General features: G+C 44.9%; 1 protein-coding gene across 1 annotated transcript in view; it reads right to left on the reverse strand.

The window, feature by feature from the left end:
• The window catches only part of LOC311426365 (activated RNA polymerase II transcriptional coactivator p15-like), a 33,954-nt gene extending 14,165 nt beyond the window's left edge, over positions 1-19,789 (reverse strand). The window contains exons 1-3 of the mRNA XM_084502824.1: positions 19,496-19,789; positions 17,510-17,582; positions 15,936-16,055 (exon numbers count right to left, since the gene is read on the reverse strand). Of these exons, the coding sequence (XP_084358950.1) occupies positions 15,936-16,055; positions 17,510-17,581 (192 nt within the window). The 5' untranslated portion in view covers position 17,582; positions 19,496-19,789. The remainder of the gene's footprint in view (positions 1-15,935; positions 16,056-17,509; positions 17,583-19,495) is intronic.
• Positions 19,790-19,992: the final 203 nt, after the last annotated feature.

The following is a 19,992-nucleotide window of genomic DNA, read 5'->3' on the forward strand; positions in this document are numbered from 1 at the left end:
GAAAGATGTATGCCCTGACCCTGACAATACTAGAGAACTCCACCAGCTTGCTGCACTCTGCTGGGGTCTGGCTTACGCCTATCAAATGTCAATTAACATTGCCCAGCACCCTCAAGGGGATAGGGAGGTTCCTGAATTTGATGATGAGACAGCACACACTGTGACCACCCCAGAGGACCGACCATCTATGGTATCAGTCGCCCCTATAGTAAAGACAAAACAGTGGAAACAGATCAGGTCGTTTAATAAGGGAAGAAGCTCCTCCTAAGGATGATGGAGAAGAGGAAAAGGCAGGCAGCTCTAAAGCAGTGTCATCACGGCAACATCACGGAGAAGAGACTGAAATCATAGATGAATCAGAAACTACTTGGTCTCTATCCTTGAGTGAGCCGCGAGAAATACGAAAAGATTTCAGTCGTCACCCAGGTGAGCACATCCTCACCTGGTTGCTTCGATGCAGGGACACTGGGGCCAATAGCCAACAGTTAGAAGGCAATGAAGCCAAGCAGCTGGGATCCCTCTCTAAAGAAAGGCTCATTGATAGAGTAATTGGGAGGCACAAGTTCTCAGCCTCTGGAGGTGACTCCTAACAGCTGTGAAAGAAAGGTATCCCCACAAGGAAGATATTGTATACCAAGTAGGCAAATGGACCACTATGGATAAGGGCCTCCAGCACCTGTGGGAATTAGTTGTGCTGGAGATGCTTTATAGTGATTTAAGCAATGCCCAGACACCTAAAGACCCTGATGAAGTCCAACGCACAGCATCCACGTGGCGGAAGTTTGTACGGGCTGCACCCTCATCACATGGCAGCACACTGGCAGCAATGGGTTGGGAGGAGGGGATGGGGCCAACTGTGGATAACGTGTCCAACCAGCTTCATAAATATGAAGAAAATCTCTCTGCCCCAGTACGGGCCTGCATTTCAGCTGTGGAGAGACTGTCCCAATGGTTAGAACACATAGCTTCCTCCTCACCTAGACGGAAGAATCTTTCGGCCATCAAGCGCCAGCAGTCTCCGGCTCAAACAAGGGAGAATCTGGGACGCACACCACGGGGTACCTTGTGGTTTTATTTACGTGACCGGGGGAAGATATGAGGAAGTGGGACGGTGAACCGACCTCGGCCCTAGCTGCACGGGTATGTGAGCTGCGGAAAGATACAGCAGCAGCAAAGGGGGCCCCTAGGAGGATTGCTGCCCCAGTTTCTGTTGGGCAGTCCCCCAGAGGCAGTAGAAGGGATAGTATTACTCCTGACCCTGACGAAGAGGCTTCTGCTTCACATTTGGAAGAATTAATTGATAGATGCTCCAACCAGAACTAGTGGGGCCCTGCCTCTGGCCAGGAAGAGAGGGACAACCAGATTTACTGGACTGTGTGGATTCAATGGCCTGGCACACTGGAACTGCAGAAATATAAAGCTTTAGTGGACACAGGCGCACAGTGTACCCTAATGCCATCAGGCTACCAAGGGGCAGAACTCATCTCTATCTCCGGAGTGACAGGGGGATCCCAAGAGCGAACTGTATTGGAAGCTGAAGTGAGTCTAACTGGGAATGAGTGGCAAAAGCACCCCATCGTGACTGGCCCAGAGGCTCCGTGCATCCTCGGCATAGACTACCTCAGGAAAGGGTACTTCAAGGATCCAAAAGGGTACCGGTGGGCTTTTGGCATAGCTGCCTTGAGCACAGAGAAGATTAAGCAGCTGTCTACCCTGCCTGGTCTCTCACAAGACCCTTCTGCTGTAGGATTGCTGAGGATTGAAGAACAGCAAGTGCCAATTGCGACTACAACTGTGCACCGGCGGCAATATCGCACCAACCGAGACTCCCTGATTCCTATCCATGAGTTAGTTCACCATCTGGAGAGCCAAGGAGTGATCAGCAAGACTCATTCACTTTTTAACAGTCCTATATGGCAGTGTGAAAGTCTAATGGTGAGTGGAGGCTAACAGTGGACTATCGAGGCCTGAATGAAGTCACGCCACCACTAAATGCTGCAGTGCCAGACATGCTAGAACTCCAGTACGAACTAGAGTCAAAGGCAGCCAAGTGGTATGCTGCAATCGATATTGCTAATGCATTTTTCTCCATCCCTCTAGCAGCAGAGTGCAGGTCACAATTTACTTTCACTTGGAGGGGCATTCAGTATACTTGGAATCGACTGCCCCAGGGGTGGAAACACAGCCCTACCATTTGCCATGGACTGATCCAGACGACACTGGAACAGGGGAACGCTCCTGAATACCTGCAGTACATCGATGATATCATCGTGTGGGGTAACACAGCAGAAGAAGTTTTTGGGAAAAGGAAGAAAATAATTCAAATTCTCCTGAAAGCTGGCTTTGCCATTAAACAGAATAAGGTCAAGGGACCTGCACAGGAAATCCAGTTCTTGGGGGTAAAATGGCAGGATGGACGTCGCCACATTCCGACGGATGTGATCAACAAAATAACAGTTATGTCTCTGCCAACTAGCAAAAAAGAAACACAAGCTTTCCTAGGCCTTGTGGGATTGTGGAGAATGCATGTGCCAGGCTATAGTCAGCTTGTGAGTCCTCTATATCGAGTGACTCAAAAGAGGAACTCTTTCGAGTGGGGCCCCAAGCAACAACAGGCCTTTGAACAACTCAAACAAGAAATAGCTCGTGCAGTAGCCCTTGGGCCTGTCCGTACTGGGCCAGCTGTGCAAAACATACTGTACACTGCAGCTGGGGAGCATGGGCTCACCTGGAGCCTCTGGCAGAAGACCCCAGGAGAAACTCGAGGCTGACCTCTGGGCTTCTGGAGCCGGGGCTATCGAGTATCAGAAGCCAATTACACCCCAACTGAAAAGGAAATACAGCATATGAGGGGATTCAAGCCGCTTCAGAAGTTGTTGGTACAGAAGCACAACTCCTCTTGGCCCCACAGCTACCTCTGTTACATTGGATGTACAAAGAGAAAATCCCCACTACACATCACGCAACCGACGCTACGTGGAGTAAATGGGTAGCATTAATTACACAGCAGGCTCAAATGGGGAAACCCAACCGCCTGGGAATCCTGGAAGAGATTATGGACTGGCCAGAGGGCAGGGATTTCAGAGCACCAACAGAAGAAGTAACCCATGCTGAAGAGGCACCACCATACAATGAGTTGCCAGAAGACAGAAAGCAGTATGTGCTGTTCACTGACGGATCCTGCCATGTGATAGGGAGCCATCGGAAGTGGAAAGCTGCTGTGTGGAGTCCCACACGACAAGTTGTGGAGGCCATGGAAGGGGAAGGTGAGTAGAGTCAGTATGCAGAAGTGAAAGCTATACAACTAGCCCTAGAAATTCCTGAAAGAGAAAAGTGGCCGGTACTGTATCTCTACACTGACTCATGGATGGTGGCAAATGCTCTATGGGGGTGGCTGTGACAATGGAAACAGAACAACTGGCAGCGCAGAGGTAAACCTATCTGGGCTGCTACCCTGTGGCAAGATATTGCTGCCCGGGTAGAAAACCTGGCTGTAAAGGTACGTCATGTAGATGCCCACATGCCTAAGAGTCGTGCTACCGAAGAACATCAGAACAATGAAGAAGTAGATCGAGCTTCGAAAATTGAAATAGCTCAGGTGGACCCGGACTGGGGATGTGAGGGGTGAGCTGTTTGTAGCTCAATGGGCCCATGAAACATCAGGACATCTGGGGAGGGATGCCACATACAGATGGGCTCGTGATCGAGGGGTCGACCTAACCATTGAGGCCATTACACAGGTTAGGTTACCCATCAGTGTGAGACCTGTGCTGCAATCAAACGAGCCATGAGGGTAAAGTCTCCCTGGAATAGGGGGAGATGGCTTGGATTTCGATACAGCAAGGCCTGGCACATTGACTGCATCCAACCACTGCCACAAACCCACCAAGGTAAACGTTACATACTCACCATGGTAGAAGCAACTACTGGGTGGCTGGAAACATATCCAGTAAACGAGTCCGACAATGGGAGTAACTTCCAAAACAATTTGGCCACTTCCTGGGCCAAGAGACATGGCATTGAATGGGTGTATCACATCCCTTATCACCCACAAGCCTCTGGGAAGGTTGAGAGGTACAATGGACTGTTAAAAACTATGCTGCGAGCATTAGGTGCTGGGACGTGGAAACATTGGGATATAAATCTACCAGAGGCCACTTGGCTAGTTAACAACAGGGGGTCTGACAGCCGTCCTGGTCCTGCTGAAACAAAAGCCCTACACACTGTGGGAGAAGCTAAAGTCCCTGTAGTGCATGTGGGAAAGTGGATGGGGAAGACGGCGTGGGTTGCCCCTGCCAAGGGAAAAGGCAAACCCACTCATGGGATTGTCTTCGCCCAAGGACCAGGGTATACCTGGTGGGTAATGCAGAAAGATGGGGATATCAAGTGTGTGCCTCAAGGAGATTTAACAGTGGGAGAAAATTAATCTGCCATCCAAGTTATGTGTTGTAGGAGGACACTGCAGAACCAATGACAGGTCAACTTTGCAAGGAACTGGGCAAGTGCAACAGTGATGTGAGCTAAGCTGGTGCTGGTGTCAAGAAAACCAACTTCGCCTGCCCTGAGTGACCACATTGACAGATGAAGCTGAAACCATCAACAGTTTTTATGAAAACATTGGGAAAAGACCTATGGAATAAAGGGAAGTACAGACATATAAATGCTTCAATGGACAGAAAACAATGGTGATGAGAACATCTATATACTAAACTGTACCTGATTGTGACACAAATGTTATGGAATAAGGGGTGGAAGTTGTGTTGGGTCTGTCTGAGCTGGAGTCACCTTTTCCCTGCAGCAGCCCACACAGTGCTGTGCTCTGCACTCGTAGCTGGAACAGCACTGATATCACTCCAGTGTTGTGGCTATTGCTGCTTAGTGCTGGCACAGCATCAGGACTCCTTCCAAGCCCCCAAGAGCCAGCAGGCTGGGGGTGGGCAAGTGATGGGGAGGGGACATCGCCAGGGCAGCTGACCTAAACCAACCAAAGGGATATCCCATAACACCTGATGTCACACTCAGCAATAAAAAGGGGGGCTCTCGTGGGGGAGAGGGCTGATCCTCCTGAACAACCACTACGCGTTTGAGGCCCTGCTTCCCAGGACGTGGCCGAACACTGCTCATTGATGGGAAGTAGAGAATAATTTCTTTTTCCCTCTCTGTACTTCCGCGCGGACTGATTGTTTCTTTTTTTCCTCCCCATTCCCTTTCTCTTTAATTAAACCTTTCTCATCTCAAACCTCGAGTTCTCTGTGTTGTATTTTCTCCCCCTTCCTCTTTGAGGAGAGGGGGAGTGAGAGAGCGGTTGTGGTGGAGCTCGGCTGCCCACCTGAGTAAAACCACCACATTAACATACAAATTTAAGGCCTGACATATCCAATCTCTCTCAGACCTGTATTTTGGCCAAAATACTGCAGTTCATTTAACTGTTTCTTTTGTCCAGACCGATACACAATATTTAACCATGTTCTTCCTATGTTTTTCCTTAGTTTTGGGGTTATTCTTCCAGTTTCTCAGCATTCTTTCTAAAGGACAGTCAGTAGGCATTCCCCCAGGGATATCTCCCTGTCCCCTGAAACTCATATTTCCCCTTTTTCCTAGCTCTTGTCAGGGTGCTGCTACAGAATTTTCCCTCCTGCAGGGTACCACACACTAATGTTCCGATTCCGGAAAATGTGGGTGTACTGCCAGGCACTTTACCATGCAAGGGATACCGCACACCTATGAGTTTACCAGATTCCCTGGTGTACTGCCAAGCACTTCCCTGTGCAAGGATTTGCTGTACACCAAATTTCCTGAGACACTTCCTTTCTCTCCCGTACCTCATGCTTCGTCTGTCTCCAGCCACGCCCCTCATGGAGCTACAGAACTGCGGATCAGGACTCCACGCTCACTTCATACAAAAGTACATCTCAATCACACATCACACATAGTCTCACCCAACCCCCAAGGCAATACTTAATACTTCTTACCTTGGTCTGTACACAGAGTTAATGGATCAATTCTTAAAACCCAGAGTGCCTACCTTCTTCCTTTCCCCACTACTTCACAGATCCTGCCTCTTTAACCAGTCTCGGGCCCTCTGTCAGTTTTCCGCAGAACCGCCACCGTCGATGCACAGGACCGCTGAGATCAGTGGGGCATGCCTTCCTGCTGCTGCGGCGGTGGAGCTCCCCAGTAGGTGACTGGATCCCGGACGAGCCCCCAAATTGTGAGAAACACTCTGTAGCCAATAACTTAGGCTCAGGCAAAGATCTCAGTGAAGTAGTAATTTATTTGTGATTGCAATGGCAGGTGCCCCACGAGCAGGAGAGCCTGCCTACTAGTTCCAAAACATGGTTTATATACTTTTTGATGACAGAACCCTCCCCCGTATCCCCACTCAGTGGGTAATCCAGGTTCACAACCTATCCAATGCTCCACAGACAAGACATGGCTTTCAGTTGCCAGCCTGTTAAATTTCAAGTTTATTTTGACTTTTATACTCTTTGAGGTGGTAATGTTTCTTACACAGTGATTTCCGCCTAATTGCTCTAAGGATTCTGGTTGTCTACGTTTTACAAGGTGGTCTGCCAAGCTTTCTTATCACTGCAAGCATATCTCAATACCACATTCCTTTCCTCTGAACAATCTAACTCTGCTAAAACAACATTTCTATTCCCACAGTCCAAACGCTTCTTGAACTCCAACAGGCTTGGTGCCATGACTACATCCCTGCGAAGCCTGTTCCAGTGTGCGACAACCCTCTCAGTAAAGAGCTTTTCCTTATATCCAACCTGAACCTCCCCTGTTTACAGCTTGACTCCATTCCCTCTCATCCTATCTCTGGTCACCACAGAGAAGAGATAGGATGCCCCTCCACTCCCCCTCGTGAGGAAGCTGTAGACCAGAGGTCTCCCCTCAGCCTTTTCTTTTCCAGGCTGTGGAGAAGAAAAGCTGAGGCCTAGTGCCCTCAGCTGCTCCTCAAGTGTTTTCCCCTCCAGGCCCTTCACCATCTTTGTAGCCCTCCTCCGGACACTCTCCAACAGTTTAATGTCCTTTTTGTACTGTGGTGCCCAGAACTGCAGACAGTACTCGAGGTGAGGCCATACCAGCGCAGAGTAGAAGTGGAACAATCACTTCCCTCGACCAACTAGCAATGCTGTGCTTGATGCAGCCCAGGATACAGTTGGCCCTCCTGGCTGCTAGGGCACACTGCTGGCTCATATTCAGCTTGCTATCAACCACAACCCCCAGATCCTTCTCTGCAGGGCTGCTCTCCAGCATCTCATCACCCAGTCTGTATGTATAGACAGGGTTGCCCCATCTCAGGTGGAGGATCTGGTACTTGCTCTTGTTAAACTTCATGTGGTTGGTGATCACCCAGCTCTCTCTGCAAGGCCTTTCCACCCTCAGAGTCAACAGCTCCTCCCAGTTTAGTATCATCAAATTTACTGAACACACCCTTCCAGTCCTACATCCAAATCATATATAAAAACACTGAAGAGGACTGGCCCTAAAATGGAGCCCTAGGTGGCCCCACTGGTGACTGGCTGCCAGCCTGATGTAGCCCCATTTACCACAACCCTTTGAGTCCTACCCATCAGCCAATTGCTCACCCATCATATGTTTTTGTCTAGCTGTATACTAGACATTTTGTCCAGTAGGATCCTATGGGAAACCACATTGAAAGCTTTACTGAAATCCAAAAAGATTACATCAACTGGCTTCCCTTGGTTGACTAGATGGGTGATCTTATAAAAAGAAATCAAGTTAGTCAAACAGGACCTACCCCTCATGAACCCTTGTTGGCTGGGACCAATGACTGTATTGTCCCCCAGGTGTGCTTCAATAACTTCAAGAATCATCTTCTTCATAATTTTACCAGGCACTGACGTGAGACTGACAGGCCTGTAATTGCTAGGGTCTTCTTTCTTGCCCTTCTTGAAAATTGGTACAACACATTTGCCAGCTTCCAGTCTACTGGGACCTCTTCAGATTCCCAAGACTGTTGAAAAATAATTGAGAGAGGTCCCGCGATGACATCAGCCAGCTCTTTAAGCACCCTGGGATGAATCCCATCCAGACCCATGGACTTGTATGGATCCAGGTGGAGCAGTAAATCCCATACACGTTCAGGGTCGGTTGGGAGTTTATCATTCCCACCATCATGGTCCTCCAGCTCAGGGCACCCTGGGTCCCAAAGCCCATCATCAGCATTGAAGACAGAGGCAAAGAAGGCATTAAATGTCTCTGCTTTGCCTATGTCCTTGTTTGTGAGGTGATCATCCCTATCAAGTAGCAGAGCTACATTTTCTCCGGTCCTCCTTTTTCTGTTTACATATCTTAAAAAGCCCTTTATTGTCTCCAACAGACCTGGCCAGCATCAACTTTAACAGGGCTTTGGCTACACAAATTTTCTCCCTACTAAGGCGAACAGTGTCCCTGTGGTCCTACCATGTTGCCTGACCCTGTTTCCAGCAGCCATATAATATTTTTTTTTTTCTGCCTAAGCTCTTGAAGATCATCCCTGGTCAGCCAAGCTGGCCTTCTGCCCAACCTGCTTGACTTCTGATATTTTGGAATTGCCTGATCCTGTGCTTTTAGGAGGAAGTGCTTAAAGACTGACCAGCACTGATGGATGCTAACACCTTCAAAAGCCAGGGGACCTTGCTAACTATTTCCCTTAGTAGCCTGAAGTCTGCTCTCCCCATATCCAAGGCTGAAGTTTTGGTGGCAGTTTTCCTCCTGTCACCAAAAATTTTAAACTCAACCACTTCATGGTCACTAAGACCAAGACGGCTGCCAATTGCCATGTCCCCCACAAGACCCTCCCTGTTCTCCAGCAACAGATCAAGGAGGGCACCTTTCCTAGTTGACTCCCTTAGCACCTGCACCAAGAAGTTATCATCAAGGTGCTTAGGAACCTCCTGGACCTGCTTGTGTCAGCCATGTGATATTCCCAGTTAATGTCTGGCAAGTTGAAGTCCCCCATAAGGACAAGGGCAGTTGATCTCTAGGTCTCTCTTAGTTCCTCAAAGAATAATTCATCAGTGTCATGGGAGTCTATTACAGATCACTCGGACAAGAATGACATCTCCTTTATTTGTTTATCCCTTAATCCAGAGTCTCTCAGCTTTGCTATCACCAACTGCAAGCTCCACACAGTTCAGCCCCTCCTTCATGTACATCACTACCTTCCCTCACCTCGCCTGCCCTGCCTATCCCTCCTGAGGAGCCTGTAACCATCTATTGTAACACACCAGTCATAGGACTCATCCCACCAGGTTTCGTTTATGCCGATGATGTCATTGCTCTGGGACTGGGCCAAGACTTCTAGCTCATCCAGTTTATCTCCTGATGCTGCGTGCCTTGGCGTAGAAGCACTCCAAATGCACCTCATTGTACGCAGCACCAAGTGGAGCAGATTGAAGGATCTCACTAGCACACAGTCCCTCTTATTCTGGCATGTCATCCCCTAACTTATCACTGGTAGGCCTGGTTTTATCCCTTTCCCCCTTAGACTCTAGTTTAAAGCCTTATCTATCAGCCCTGCTAACTCCTGAGCAAAAATCCTTCCCCCCCCCCCCCCCCCCCCCCCCGAGAGGTGCATCCCATCTGACGCCAGCAGCAGACCTGGTGTCGCATAGACCCTCCTGTGATCAACAAACCCTGCTGGTGACACCAGTCTCAGAGCCACATACTGATGAGCTGAGTCTACCTGTCAACACTGATCCCTGCTACCGGAAGGACAGAGGCAAATGCAACCGGTACCCTTGATCCTTTAACCAGTCACCCCACAGCCCTGAAGTCCCTCTTGATTGCCCTTGGACTTCCCCTTGCTACCTCATCATTACCAGCCTGAAAAAACAGTAGTGGGTAGTAGTCAGAGGGCCATACCAGGCAAGTGACTTTCCTAGCAATGTCTCTTACCTGAGCCCCAGGGAAACAGCAGACTTCCCTGTGGCAAGAGTTCAGACAACATATCGGGCCCTCTATCCCTTTCAGAAGCAAGCCCCCTATGACAGTAACTCTGTTTTCTTTCTTGATAGAAGATGTAGCAATGCAGGGGGTAGGTTGCCTTGCCTTAGACACCCCTTCCAACCGGGATGGGCTTTCATCTACATCATTGTTTTGACTGTCAAGCTCTAGAGCCTCATACCTGTTATGTAAGGGTAGATGGAAAGGTGAAGTAGGCAGGGAGAAGGCTCGCCTACCATCCCAAGCAGAAAGCTGCTTCCATTCCCCCCCTTGTCCTAGGTCCCCTCCTATTGCCTGGTGGGAAGGGGGAACTTCTGTTTCTTGTGTGGTGGCTGGCTCATGCATCTGTCTCAGAGAGGGTAGAGTATGCTTCCACCAGTCAATTTCCCTCTCCGATTCCCTGATGCTCCTCATCCTACTCACCTCCTCCCGAACCTCCGCCACCAGGCTGAGCAATTCTTCAACCTGGGCACATCTCCCACAGGCATACCCACTGCTGCTGTCAGACACTGACAATACTCGGGCACACTCTACAGCCCAAGACCTGGAGGGCCGCATGTTTCCCCAAGACCTCCGCCTGGGTAGCCACATGAGTAGCCATGGCTGGAGAGGCTGCAAGGGATGCAGAGGCCACGGCTTTCTGCCTAGTGGATACCATGGCTGGGCTCTTCACAGGCAGGTTACAACCACCACTGGAAAACAGCAGTGGCAGCATCACACCCAGACTACCACACCCTGCAATTTACTTTTGTTGCCTGTATTATAACTACCAAAGACAGCCATAAAGAAAGATTGAGTTCTATTGTCTATTAGTACATTTCCTATCTACAAAAAAAAAAAAAAAAAAAAATTAGATATTCACACAAGAAAAGCACAATTCCTAGAGGGGTCTTAATGGTGTTTGGTTGGTTTGTTTAAAAAAAGAAAATACAGATGGAAAATGAAAGGAAACCACCAAGTGGCCCCACACCTGTTCTCAAATCATCTTGATACTTCAATGGAAAGTGGTTAAAAATTTCTCACTGTAACCAGATGTTCCAAAACCAAAACTTTCAGTTTACCAGCACATGCCATGGCATGAAATTGTTAAAAATGATACTTTGGGAATTTCTGTACCACAACTTAACTGAATGAGGCCTGTTTTTTTTTGAGGGTGGAGAGCAGAAGTGGAAGTATAGCATGTTTTTACCACACTACATATTTAGGATTATTAAATTTTCCCCACATTTGAAAATACATATACTCACATCAGACATTGATGTGAATTTGAGAAGCAGAAGTTATGTAATAAAAACAACACAATTAATTTAAAAATGCTTAGAGTTCTGTATGTACTTTCTGTATACAGTTCCTAAAGAATGAACACATCTGTAGTGGGTTTACGTGGCAAGGTTTTGGTAGCGAGGGGGACCATAGGGGTGGCTTCTGTGAGAAGAATCCAGAAGCTGCCCAATGTTAAATAAGGACCCCACTGCTGGCCAGAGCAGAGCCAATAAGCAATGTTTTTTGCACCTCTGTGAGAGCATATTTAAGAAAGGGGAAAAAAACTTCTGCGACTCCACAGCTGGGAAAGTGAGAAACAGCCTTGCAGGCGCCAAGGTCAGTGAAGAAGGAGAGGGAGAGGTGCTCCAGGCACCAGAGCAGAAGTCCCCTGTGTACTTCTGTGGACCATGGTGAAGCAGGCTGTCCCCCTGCAGCCCATGGAGTACCACGGTGGAGCAGGGTTCCACACTGCAGCCTGTGGAGGAGACCACAGTGGAGCAGGTGGACCTGCCCTGAAAGAGGCTGCAGCCTGTGGAGGACCCCTGCCCAAGCATATTCCATGCCAGACCTGTAGCCCATGGAGAGGAGCCCATGCAGTAGCAGGTGACCTGTCAGCAGCTGCTGCCCATGGGGGACCCAGGTTGGAGCAGTTTGCTCCTGATGGACGGACCCCGTGGTACAGACCCATACCTGGAACAGTTCTGGAAGAGCTACTGCCTGTGGGAAGCCCACGCAGGATCAGTTCAGGAAGGATTGCACCCTGTGGGTGGGACCCCATGGCCTAGGGGACGAGAGTGATCGAGAAGGAGCAGCAGAGACAAAGTGCTGAAAACAGCCCCCATTCCCCTGTGCCACTCAAGGGGGAGGAGGTAGAAGAGGAAGGCATTTTTGGTTTCTTTCCTTTGTTTCTCCCTTCTCTAACTTGTTAGTAAGATTTATTGCCTATTACTATCTCCCTACTCTGAGTCCGTTTTGCCCATCACAATAATTGTTGAGTGATCTCCCTGTCTTTATTTCAACCCTCGAGCCCTTTGCATCATATCTTCTCCCCCTTCCCCTTTGAGGAGGGGGAGTGAGAGCACAGCCATGGTGGAACTCAGCTGCCCACCTGAGTAAAACCACCACCACATCCTAAAGCAAGCAATTTTAAAAACAAGGTGGTAAAAAAGCTTTATTAAGAATATTAATTTTCCTTAATAGATGCATTTTGCACTGACAATTTAACATGGGATCAAAAACATCTTACTAGCTTTAAGTAAGACCAGAAAACACGAACTCTTAAACTAATTAAAATCATCCACAGATGTTTAAGTCTAAGCTGTTACTTCATAAAATAGGTGTAAACAAGTGTGCTTTATGTTCAGTTGAAGACATTTTTCTTTTTTTGCAGACCATGTTAAATTAACTCCAAAATTTTTAAAACAATTGAAGTATCTTTAGATACTGTAAGCATGAAGCATTTTTTCTTACTTCAAGGTATCCTTCAAAATGAAGGAGAGGTTACAATTTGTAATTAATAAATCACTCATAAAATACTATTATTTCCACAGCACTAACAAATACAACACAAAAATAAGCTATGCTGTCAGAGCAGCTGAGTACTTTCAGACTTAAACTTAGTAACGTGGCCACATTTGTCAGCTCTGCTGGCAAAGGATATCCTAAATAGCCTGCATTAAAAAAAAAAGAAAAAAGTTTCTTGGTTTTATAGTATAATGCTTCACCAACTTCAAGTGACTTCTACACCTCCTTCCCTTCAAGTATTACTCAAGAACATCTTTTTAAGCCTTTAATCAAATGCTATCAGTGCATTGCCAAGTAATTCAAGATTTGCTCTAAGAAATAAAATACAATATAGCAAATTAGAGATGCAATCACAGTCACATGATTTAGGATTTTAAATATAGAGACTACATATCGTAATTCAACTACAGTAAGACACGGGTGCAAGAACATAAAATACATATTATTTAGTCAGTAAGTTTACCTTAACTGGAAACAGTTCCAAATGAAAGTGCTGAAATTCTTAGATTTTACGCCTGTCTACATTTCATCTGAATGCTCACATTAAATTCAGAATGTTTAGTTGAACTCTATACAAAACAGTTGTCACTGATAAAAGCTTTAACACTGGTATCTAACATACAGTTCTAATTAACAACAAATATTTAAAAAAAAAATCAAGATTAGATATACCCAAGTAAATTGATTTTTCTTAAGGTCCAGATACCTGTAATTCTGGTACTGAGTCATTTCTGAACAATGTTTTTCCCCCACACAGCAGCTGATAGTGCTAGAATAACTTCACTGGACTAAGACACCTTTCTATCACTATAATCACAGTAGCATTCCAAGGGTTGTATTGCTTTAAAGCAGGGAAGTTAATGCTGTTCAACCTTAATACACAAGCTCGCATGTTTTTATTAGATATCACAGCTCTTCAGATACACTATTCTACTGAATTAAGTCCAAAAAACTATTTTCAGGTTTCCATTCCCTAAAATAAAATGCACTGAACTGTGCCTAGGTTACTTTCAAAGATATACAACTGACTTCCTACATGAGTTTCAGCAAGTATTTTTTACCTACATTTTCCCCTCTAATTGCCAGTTTCTTTTAAAACTGCATATACACTGTAAAAGTAGAAATTGCAAAATAAAAAGTCAGTCTATCTTAGCTGATAACCACATGTATAGCATAAGTACAGGAAGATAATAAATCCCTAGAACGCAAAGTTCTGTAAACAGCTGAGCTCTGCAGGACAAATTGGTTTAGAACATGAATTCTGGAACTGAAGTGGTTACCGATGCAACACTATTCATAATTTCTATGATCAATCACCTCTAGAGAGCATCACAAGCTTATTATTTATTTTCAGGAACTTATGGTAGGTAAAGACATTACACCATGAAGCTGACGAACTTATTTCTCACAAGTCAAAAAGCAGATATAACTTTATAAAAAGAGGTACAGTGTGGGCAGAGTTCTTTTCACACAAATGCAAATAAATTCTGTGAAATGCCTTGCGTTATGCGGCTCCGTTCTGAACAGTCATACTGTATCTAGACAGCATTAACAAACCTTACCCAAATCAGACATAGGTAGATGACAGGATTTGTCAAACTAACCAAAGCACGCAATGCAGAGCTTACATGGGCTTGAAGCCACAGATGGGAATCTAATGCACGAACACTAAACCCTTCCACATTAACATGAATAACACTTCTCTTTAGGACCTCTAGCAATATCAGAAACTGAAGCAAAATGAATTTCTGCACTCCACTTCTGCCCAAACCTCTTTAACAAATTTCAAAGTATACTAGACTACCTATAAAGCTTTAAAAGGCCAAGATGTGTAAATAAAATACACTTGGTCTCATACTGAAATAATTCCCTATTACTTAGATTAATTCTGTTCTTAATGAGTTTCAAGAATAGTTACACCAACTTTAAAAAAAATAAGACTAAATATCGACAAAAATGCTGAATCTTCTGAATACAGCAGAGCTCTACGTTAAGGGAAACTGTATACTTCTAGAACAGTCTGAGGTTTAGAACATTAAGTCACTCAGTTTCACATTATTAGCTGCCACTCCTACACACAAAACAGTTGCACCTCAGTTAAGGTACATTAAGCTGATGTAGCATAAAAAAACACAATGGCTCACATAACAGAAAAAGCAATCTAATATATATTTGCTGCTGAGTAACTAAAAGGCAGGCAGAGACCAAAGAACACTGATGGCTTAGGTCCAACTAGCAGTCTAGTACAGCCATTAACAGAGGGAGGGCTTTGATTGAAGACACTAACTAAACAAGAAGTAAGGACCGATAACATTAAGAGTAACTGCCCTGTATTATATAATCATGCAGGCCTTATCTCTTGAAAATATGTTTTGCCATATTTCTTTGCACAGCTACAGCCCAAAGCCATTTCTTTTGCCTTACCAAATATCGGAATCATCTTATTAGACATCCTTCCACAAACCTAAAAGTTCTTAGATACACTGATTAAGTTTTTCCTATCCCCTGCCTTTATCAAGCCACCTAGGTACAAACATTTAACTCTTGACCCACTCCCCTAAAATAGGGGATTCAAAGCTACATAAGTTCTTGCACAGCTACTGCTAACCCCAAGAACCATGCCCTGAGCTCATAAATGCATCTTGCTACTGAAAAAAAATCTACATTCAGATGACCTTATAATCTCTTTCAACGTTCAATGAGAAAAATCTGCATCACAAAATAAACAAGCAAACCCTAATCCAAGGCATCATATTATAAGACCGGAATCAAGATGTCCTTGACCTACTTAAATAAAGAATCCATGCTTCAGTTTCCAAGAACCTATCTTTCAAGAGCCCCGATCAGAAAATATTTCTACCCAGAAACTACCCTGATTTAATATTTACAATATATTCATGATGAGCACTGTATTTACAGACAAAATGACTACCTAGAGAGTTACCATGGTCAAAAGCCAGGAGGGATAGCTAGATCAATTGCCACAACTCAGATTCTTTTTCTCTACTGAAACCTGACAAAGCTTTTTCCGAGTACCTCATCTGTACAGTAGCACCATAATACCCCTTTGACCAAGGCTTCTGAAGACTAGGCACTACGCTATCAAGATAGTCAATATGAACTTTGAAGCAGTATGAATATGATGTAACATGCTACTTTAACCAGGATTTAAGAGTCATCAATTTTACCTGAAACATATTCTCATCTTTGTTACTGCTTTGCTTAGAAGAAGCGGCACCTTTCGAGCTTTCACCCGTCTTTTGTTTCTTTACAGGCTTTTCTGGAGCTGCTTGCTTTTTCCGCTTGGCCTTGAAGCAAGAATAGAAATGCATGAACCATAGCTTTCAACCACTAGTTACAAAAAAGCTTCCATTAGAAGCTACAAACTACTATTACACACTACCACATTCCTTTTGTGATAGCAGGCCTCCAATACTGTACAATTTAGACTGGAATTCCAAAAAAAAAAATCTCCAAATGAGCCTAATTCTGCTCCCAGTGAAATCTGTAATACTCTGGCTTTAAAGAGAGTCAGATCAAAGCATATTTCAAAAAAGCCTACTCTTTCTGCACAGCAATATTATTAGTTCAGTAGTTTTTAAATCAAAAAAATAATCTGATGGAAGTTTCACATTTTTCTTCTGAAAACAACAAAAATGCAGGACAGCTAACAACTTCTAAAAAATAACAATGAGATAACAAAGAAAGGGATCTGGAAGTCACCTCTATTTAGGTAACTTTTTTCCTTTATTATCAGAGTCCCATCTCTGTCTATAGCATAATGAATGTTTTCAAAATATTCAGATGGTATCAACTGTAAATCAGATTACTTGCAGATGCTATGAAGTTACCATTTCTATCAATATTCATGATAAACATACGCCCCCAGTCCACCTCCCTCACACCAAGAAAACAGTGATACAGAAATACCAAAAGTTAGTTTCACCTGCTAGAACCATATCATGGGTAGCCTCTTTCAAAGAGGAATGGTTGCAACACATACAGGAGGTTGTCAAAGAAAAAGAACCCTCATTACCCACTGAAGCAAAAAGTTCGAGTATAGCTTCTCAAGAATACATTTCCCTACCAAAAAAAAAAAAAACAAAAAACAAAAAAAAAAACATCACCTATTTTCTCTTATATTATTAGCATTTGACAGAATACCTAATTTGCTTATGGCAACTACATCTCATTTGAATCAATTCAGTAAAGCAGACTGTCTTCTCATATACATTAAAAGATCTAATGTATCCATTACCACCTAGCATTTCTAAAAAAGGTAATTCATTATTATACTCAGTTTTTGTTCATAATGACTGGTACACCAACCAAAACTTACAGATTAACTTAAAAATAAGTGGGAACACTTGATTTACACATTTAAAAACAGTTAACATGTAAACACTAATCGACTCAAAGACACTCAGGTTGGCCCAGCTTTTAAGTAAGAAACTAGCAGATAGTATTACAGTAAAAGAAAAATAACACAAACCCTATGAGCAAGTGGTACAGGGATAAGTAGGCAGGTGGAGATTTTCTGCTTATACCAAAGCCTTCTGTCTACGAAGCTTATGGCTAGATATGCCACGCGGAAAATATCGCATAAAGCAAAATGCAACTTAAAAAAAGTTTACCATAAGACAAAAACCTTACCTACTCAAGCCCTAATCTTTTTTCACGTGTCTGATAAATCACATTGAACAACACGTACTTTGCCACATAATAGTTATTACAATAGTAACAAACCACATGTAATTTTCACCTTTTTGTCAGCTTCACTATCTGAATCACTGGCAGATGAGCTTGAAGACACAAGTTCCTTTGACTTAGGCATTCTACAAAGAGAAAGCTAACATGAGAACACTGTACAATAGGTACATCCCATTACATCCAGAAAGTAATCTTCAAACCTGTTTGTAAATCATCACTTTATTCAAAACCCTCCTAAGCTTTCCTGTCTTTTCATATAAGCCTTAATACACACTGTTCATGTGATCTCAAGCACCATTTCCTATTCCCTTTTTTTTTTTTTTTGCTGCAACTGTCTTAAATGCAGTGTTTTAGTTTCAAAACTGTTTAGAAAGGGACTTCTTTCCAAGAACACGGTACACTACTATCCTTCACTTGATTTCTCAATGCTACATTCATAAACAAGCTATTAAGGCCAAAGCATTATCTATATTCTTACACAAAGATTTTGCCTAGTTGAATATGCAAGCAACAGCTATATAATCGTGCACTAAGCTAAACTTCCCACCAATAATACAAGTCTAAAAAAAAACCTTAGTTACAATGAGCTACAGCATTACAATTAATATTTCTACTGCAGCTTTAACAAATCAGTTGCTAGGGTCTATTAAATTGCCAAACAAGTGGATATTCAGCTTTCCTTGAATGCATGCTGACAGGTGTTTCTACATTTCTTTACTATGCAAACGTGTGGTAAGATATAGCAGTTGAACATCTTGCCTGCTACTAGAAACTCTTTGTGACAAGTAAGTAAAACAGCTTATTTTTCTTTCAGAGTAAAAACAATCATAACAAAAAACTGAATATAAAACTTAAGCTATGAAAGGCTAAGAAAGTATTAGAGAAGCATATCTCAGTAAAGGAAAATGTGCGTTTTTAAACAAACTAGTGGTGAAATAAACCACATGCACAGGTAAAAACAGAGTTTGAACAATGCTAATGGCTCAATATGGTTCTAAAGTGGGGCAAATTCTGTCATAATAGCTTGGAAAACAACGATGGAAGCTGTAACACTGAAAACGAAACACCATATGCTGGAGCAAACAAGCCATGCTGCAGGATGGAGAGCAAAGGAGAGCTGGAAGGGGACAAGGCAAAATCAAGCAGTAATCACACGAAATCGAGGGGCTGAAGGAGACCGATAACGCAGGGCCAGGAGCCACAAACAATAACCCTGAAGCCTGCATTAGGATGAGTAAGCACCAACGAGGAGGAAGGCGGGGGGTAAAAATTGAAGTTAAATAGGGGGGGGGGGGGGGTAGCGGTACTCCCTGAGGAGAGATTGGCAGTCAGAGAGCAAGGAGACAGAACCACCTGAGAGAGTGAAAGACAGACCACACGAGGACGAAGAGAAGAGAAAGAGGAGCTGGGAACACCAGTAGGCGGATCCCAGCCGCCATTTTCCTCCCTTCCTCTTTCTTCCCTCCCCCCCCCCCCACCAGGGCAAGTGACGAGGGCCCGGATAGGAGTCGCGGGCAAGGCCGCCCAGGTCCTCTTATGGCAAGACAGCAGAAAGAGGGCAGCAGCGAAAAACAGGAGAAAGAGTTCCATATCATCGTCGACCCCCGTTCCCCCCCACCCCAAAAAAAAAAAAAAAAAAAAAAAAAAAAAAAAAAAAAAGTGTGGGGAGGGGACAGTTGGGAACCGTCTATAGGCAGACTGCGACTCCGGCACAGTAGGAACGGAGTCGAGTAGCTCCTTGCCACCATTTTTTCCCTCGCTCAAGACCTCATTGCCCCTCCTCCCCCCTCCCCCCCCCAACGCAGGGACTTCTCCTCAATAGCGGTTCCTCCTCCCACCCCCAGCCCACTCCCCAGTGGGGCATCCCTCCCACGGGGTGCAGCAGACACTTGAGGAAAGAAGAAGAAAGCCCCAACACAGGGCTACCTCAGCGCGCCGCCCAGGAGGCATCGAACTCTTAGCAGACAGATATCAGAAGACAAAACAGATAAAACGACAACAGACCCAGCAACGCAAAAGAGGAAAGCCTAAAACTCACATCCTTCTCCACGCGGAGGTCCACTGTACCACTAGAAGAACGGAAGTGACGCACTGTGAAATCCACACCCTTGCCGTGTACCACGTGAAAAGGGGAAGAGGAGGAGGTGTTTAAAGGGGACGCGACCGCTTGTCTCTCGCCTTTTCTTCTGTGGTGGGAGCCTTACGTTAGGTGTGTAAAAAGGAATTCGGCTGTGAGGGGCCCATTGGTTGTGCAAACAGCTGTTTGTCGTGGCTGTTATTCGAGTTCTCCAGCACTCGCGCCTGAGGGGACGCCACCGTGCGTGCTTTGCATGCTGAGACTGCAGCCCCAGGCGTCACCTGAGGCGCTGTCTAGGAAAGTGTCGCTTCCCCTTTTTCGCAGCAGTGTGTGCTTCGTTTTCCTCCCCCCAAGTGAAGGTGTTGGTAAATGTTAACATAGCAACAGGTGCCTCGGTAGTGAAACCAGTATTGTTGCTAGCAATGTATACCATAAGTGCTTATTTAATCTAAACAACA

Source organism: Aythya ferina (genome assembly GCF_964211825.1).
Source record: "Aythya ferina genome assembly, chromosome: W".
Taxonomy (NCBI): Eukaryota; Metazoa; Chordata; class Aves; order Anseriformes; family Anatidae; genus Aythya; species Aythya ferina.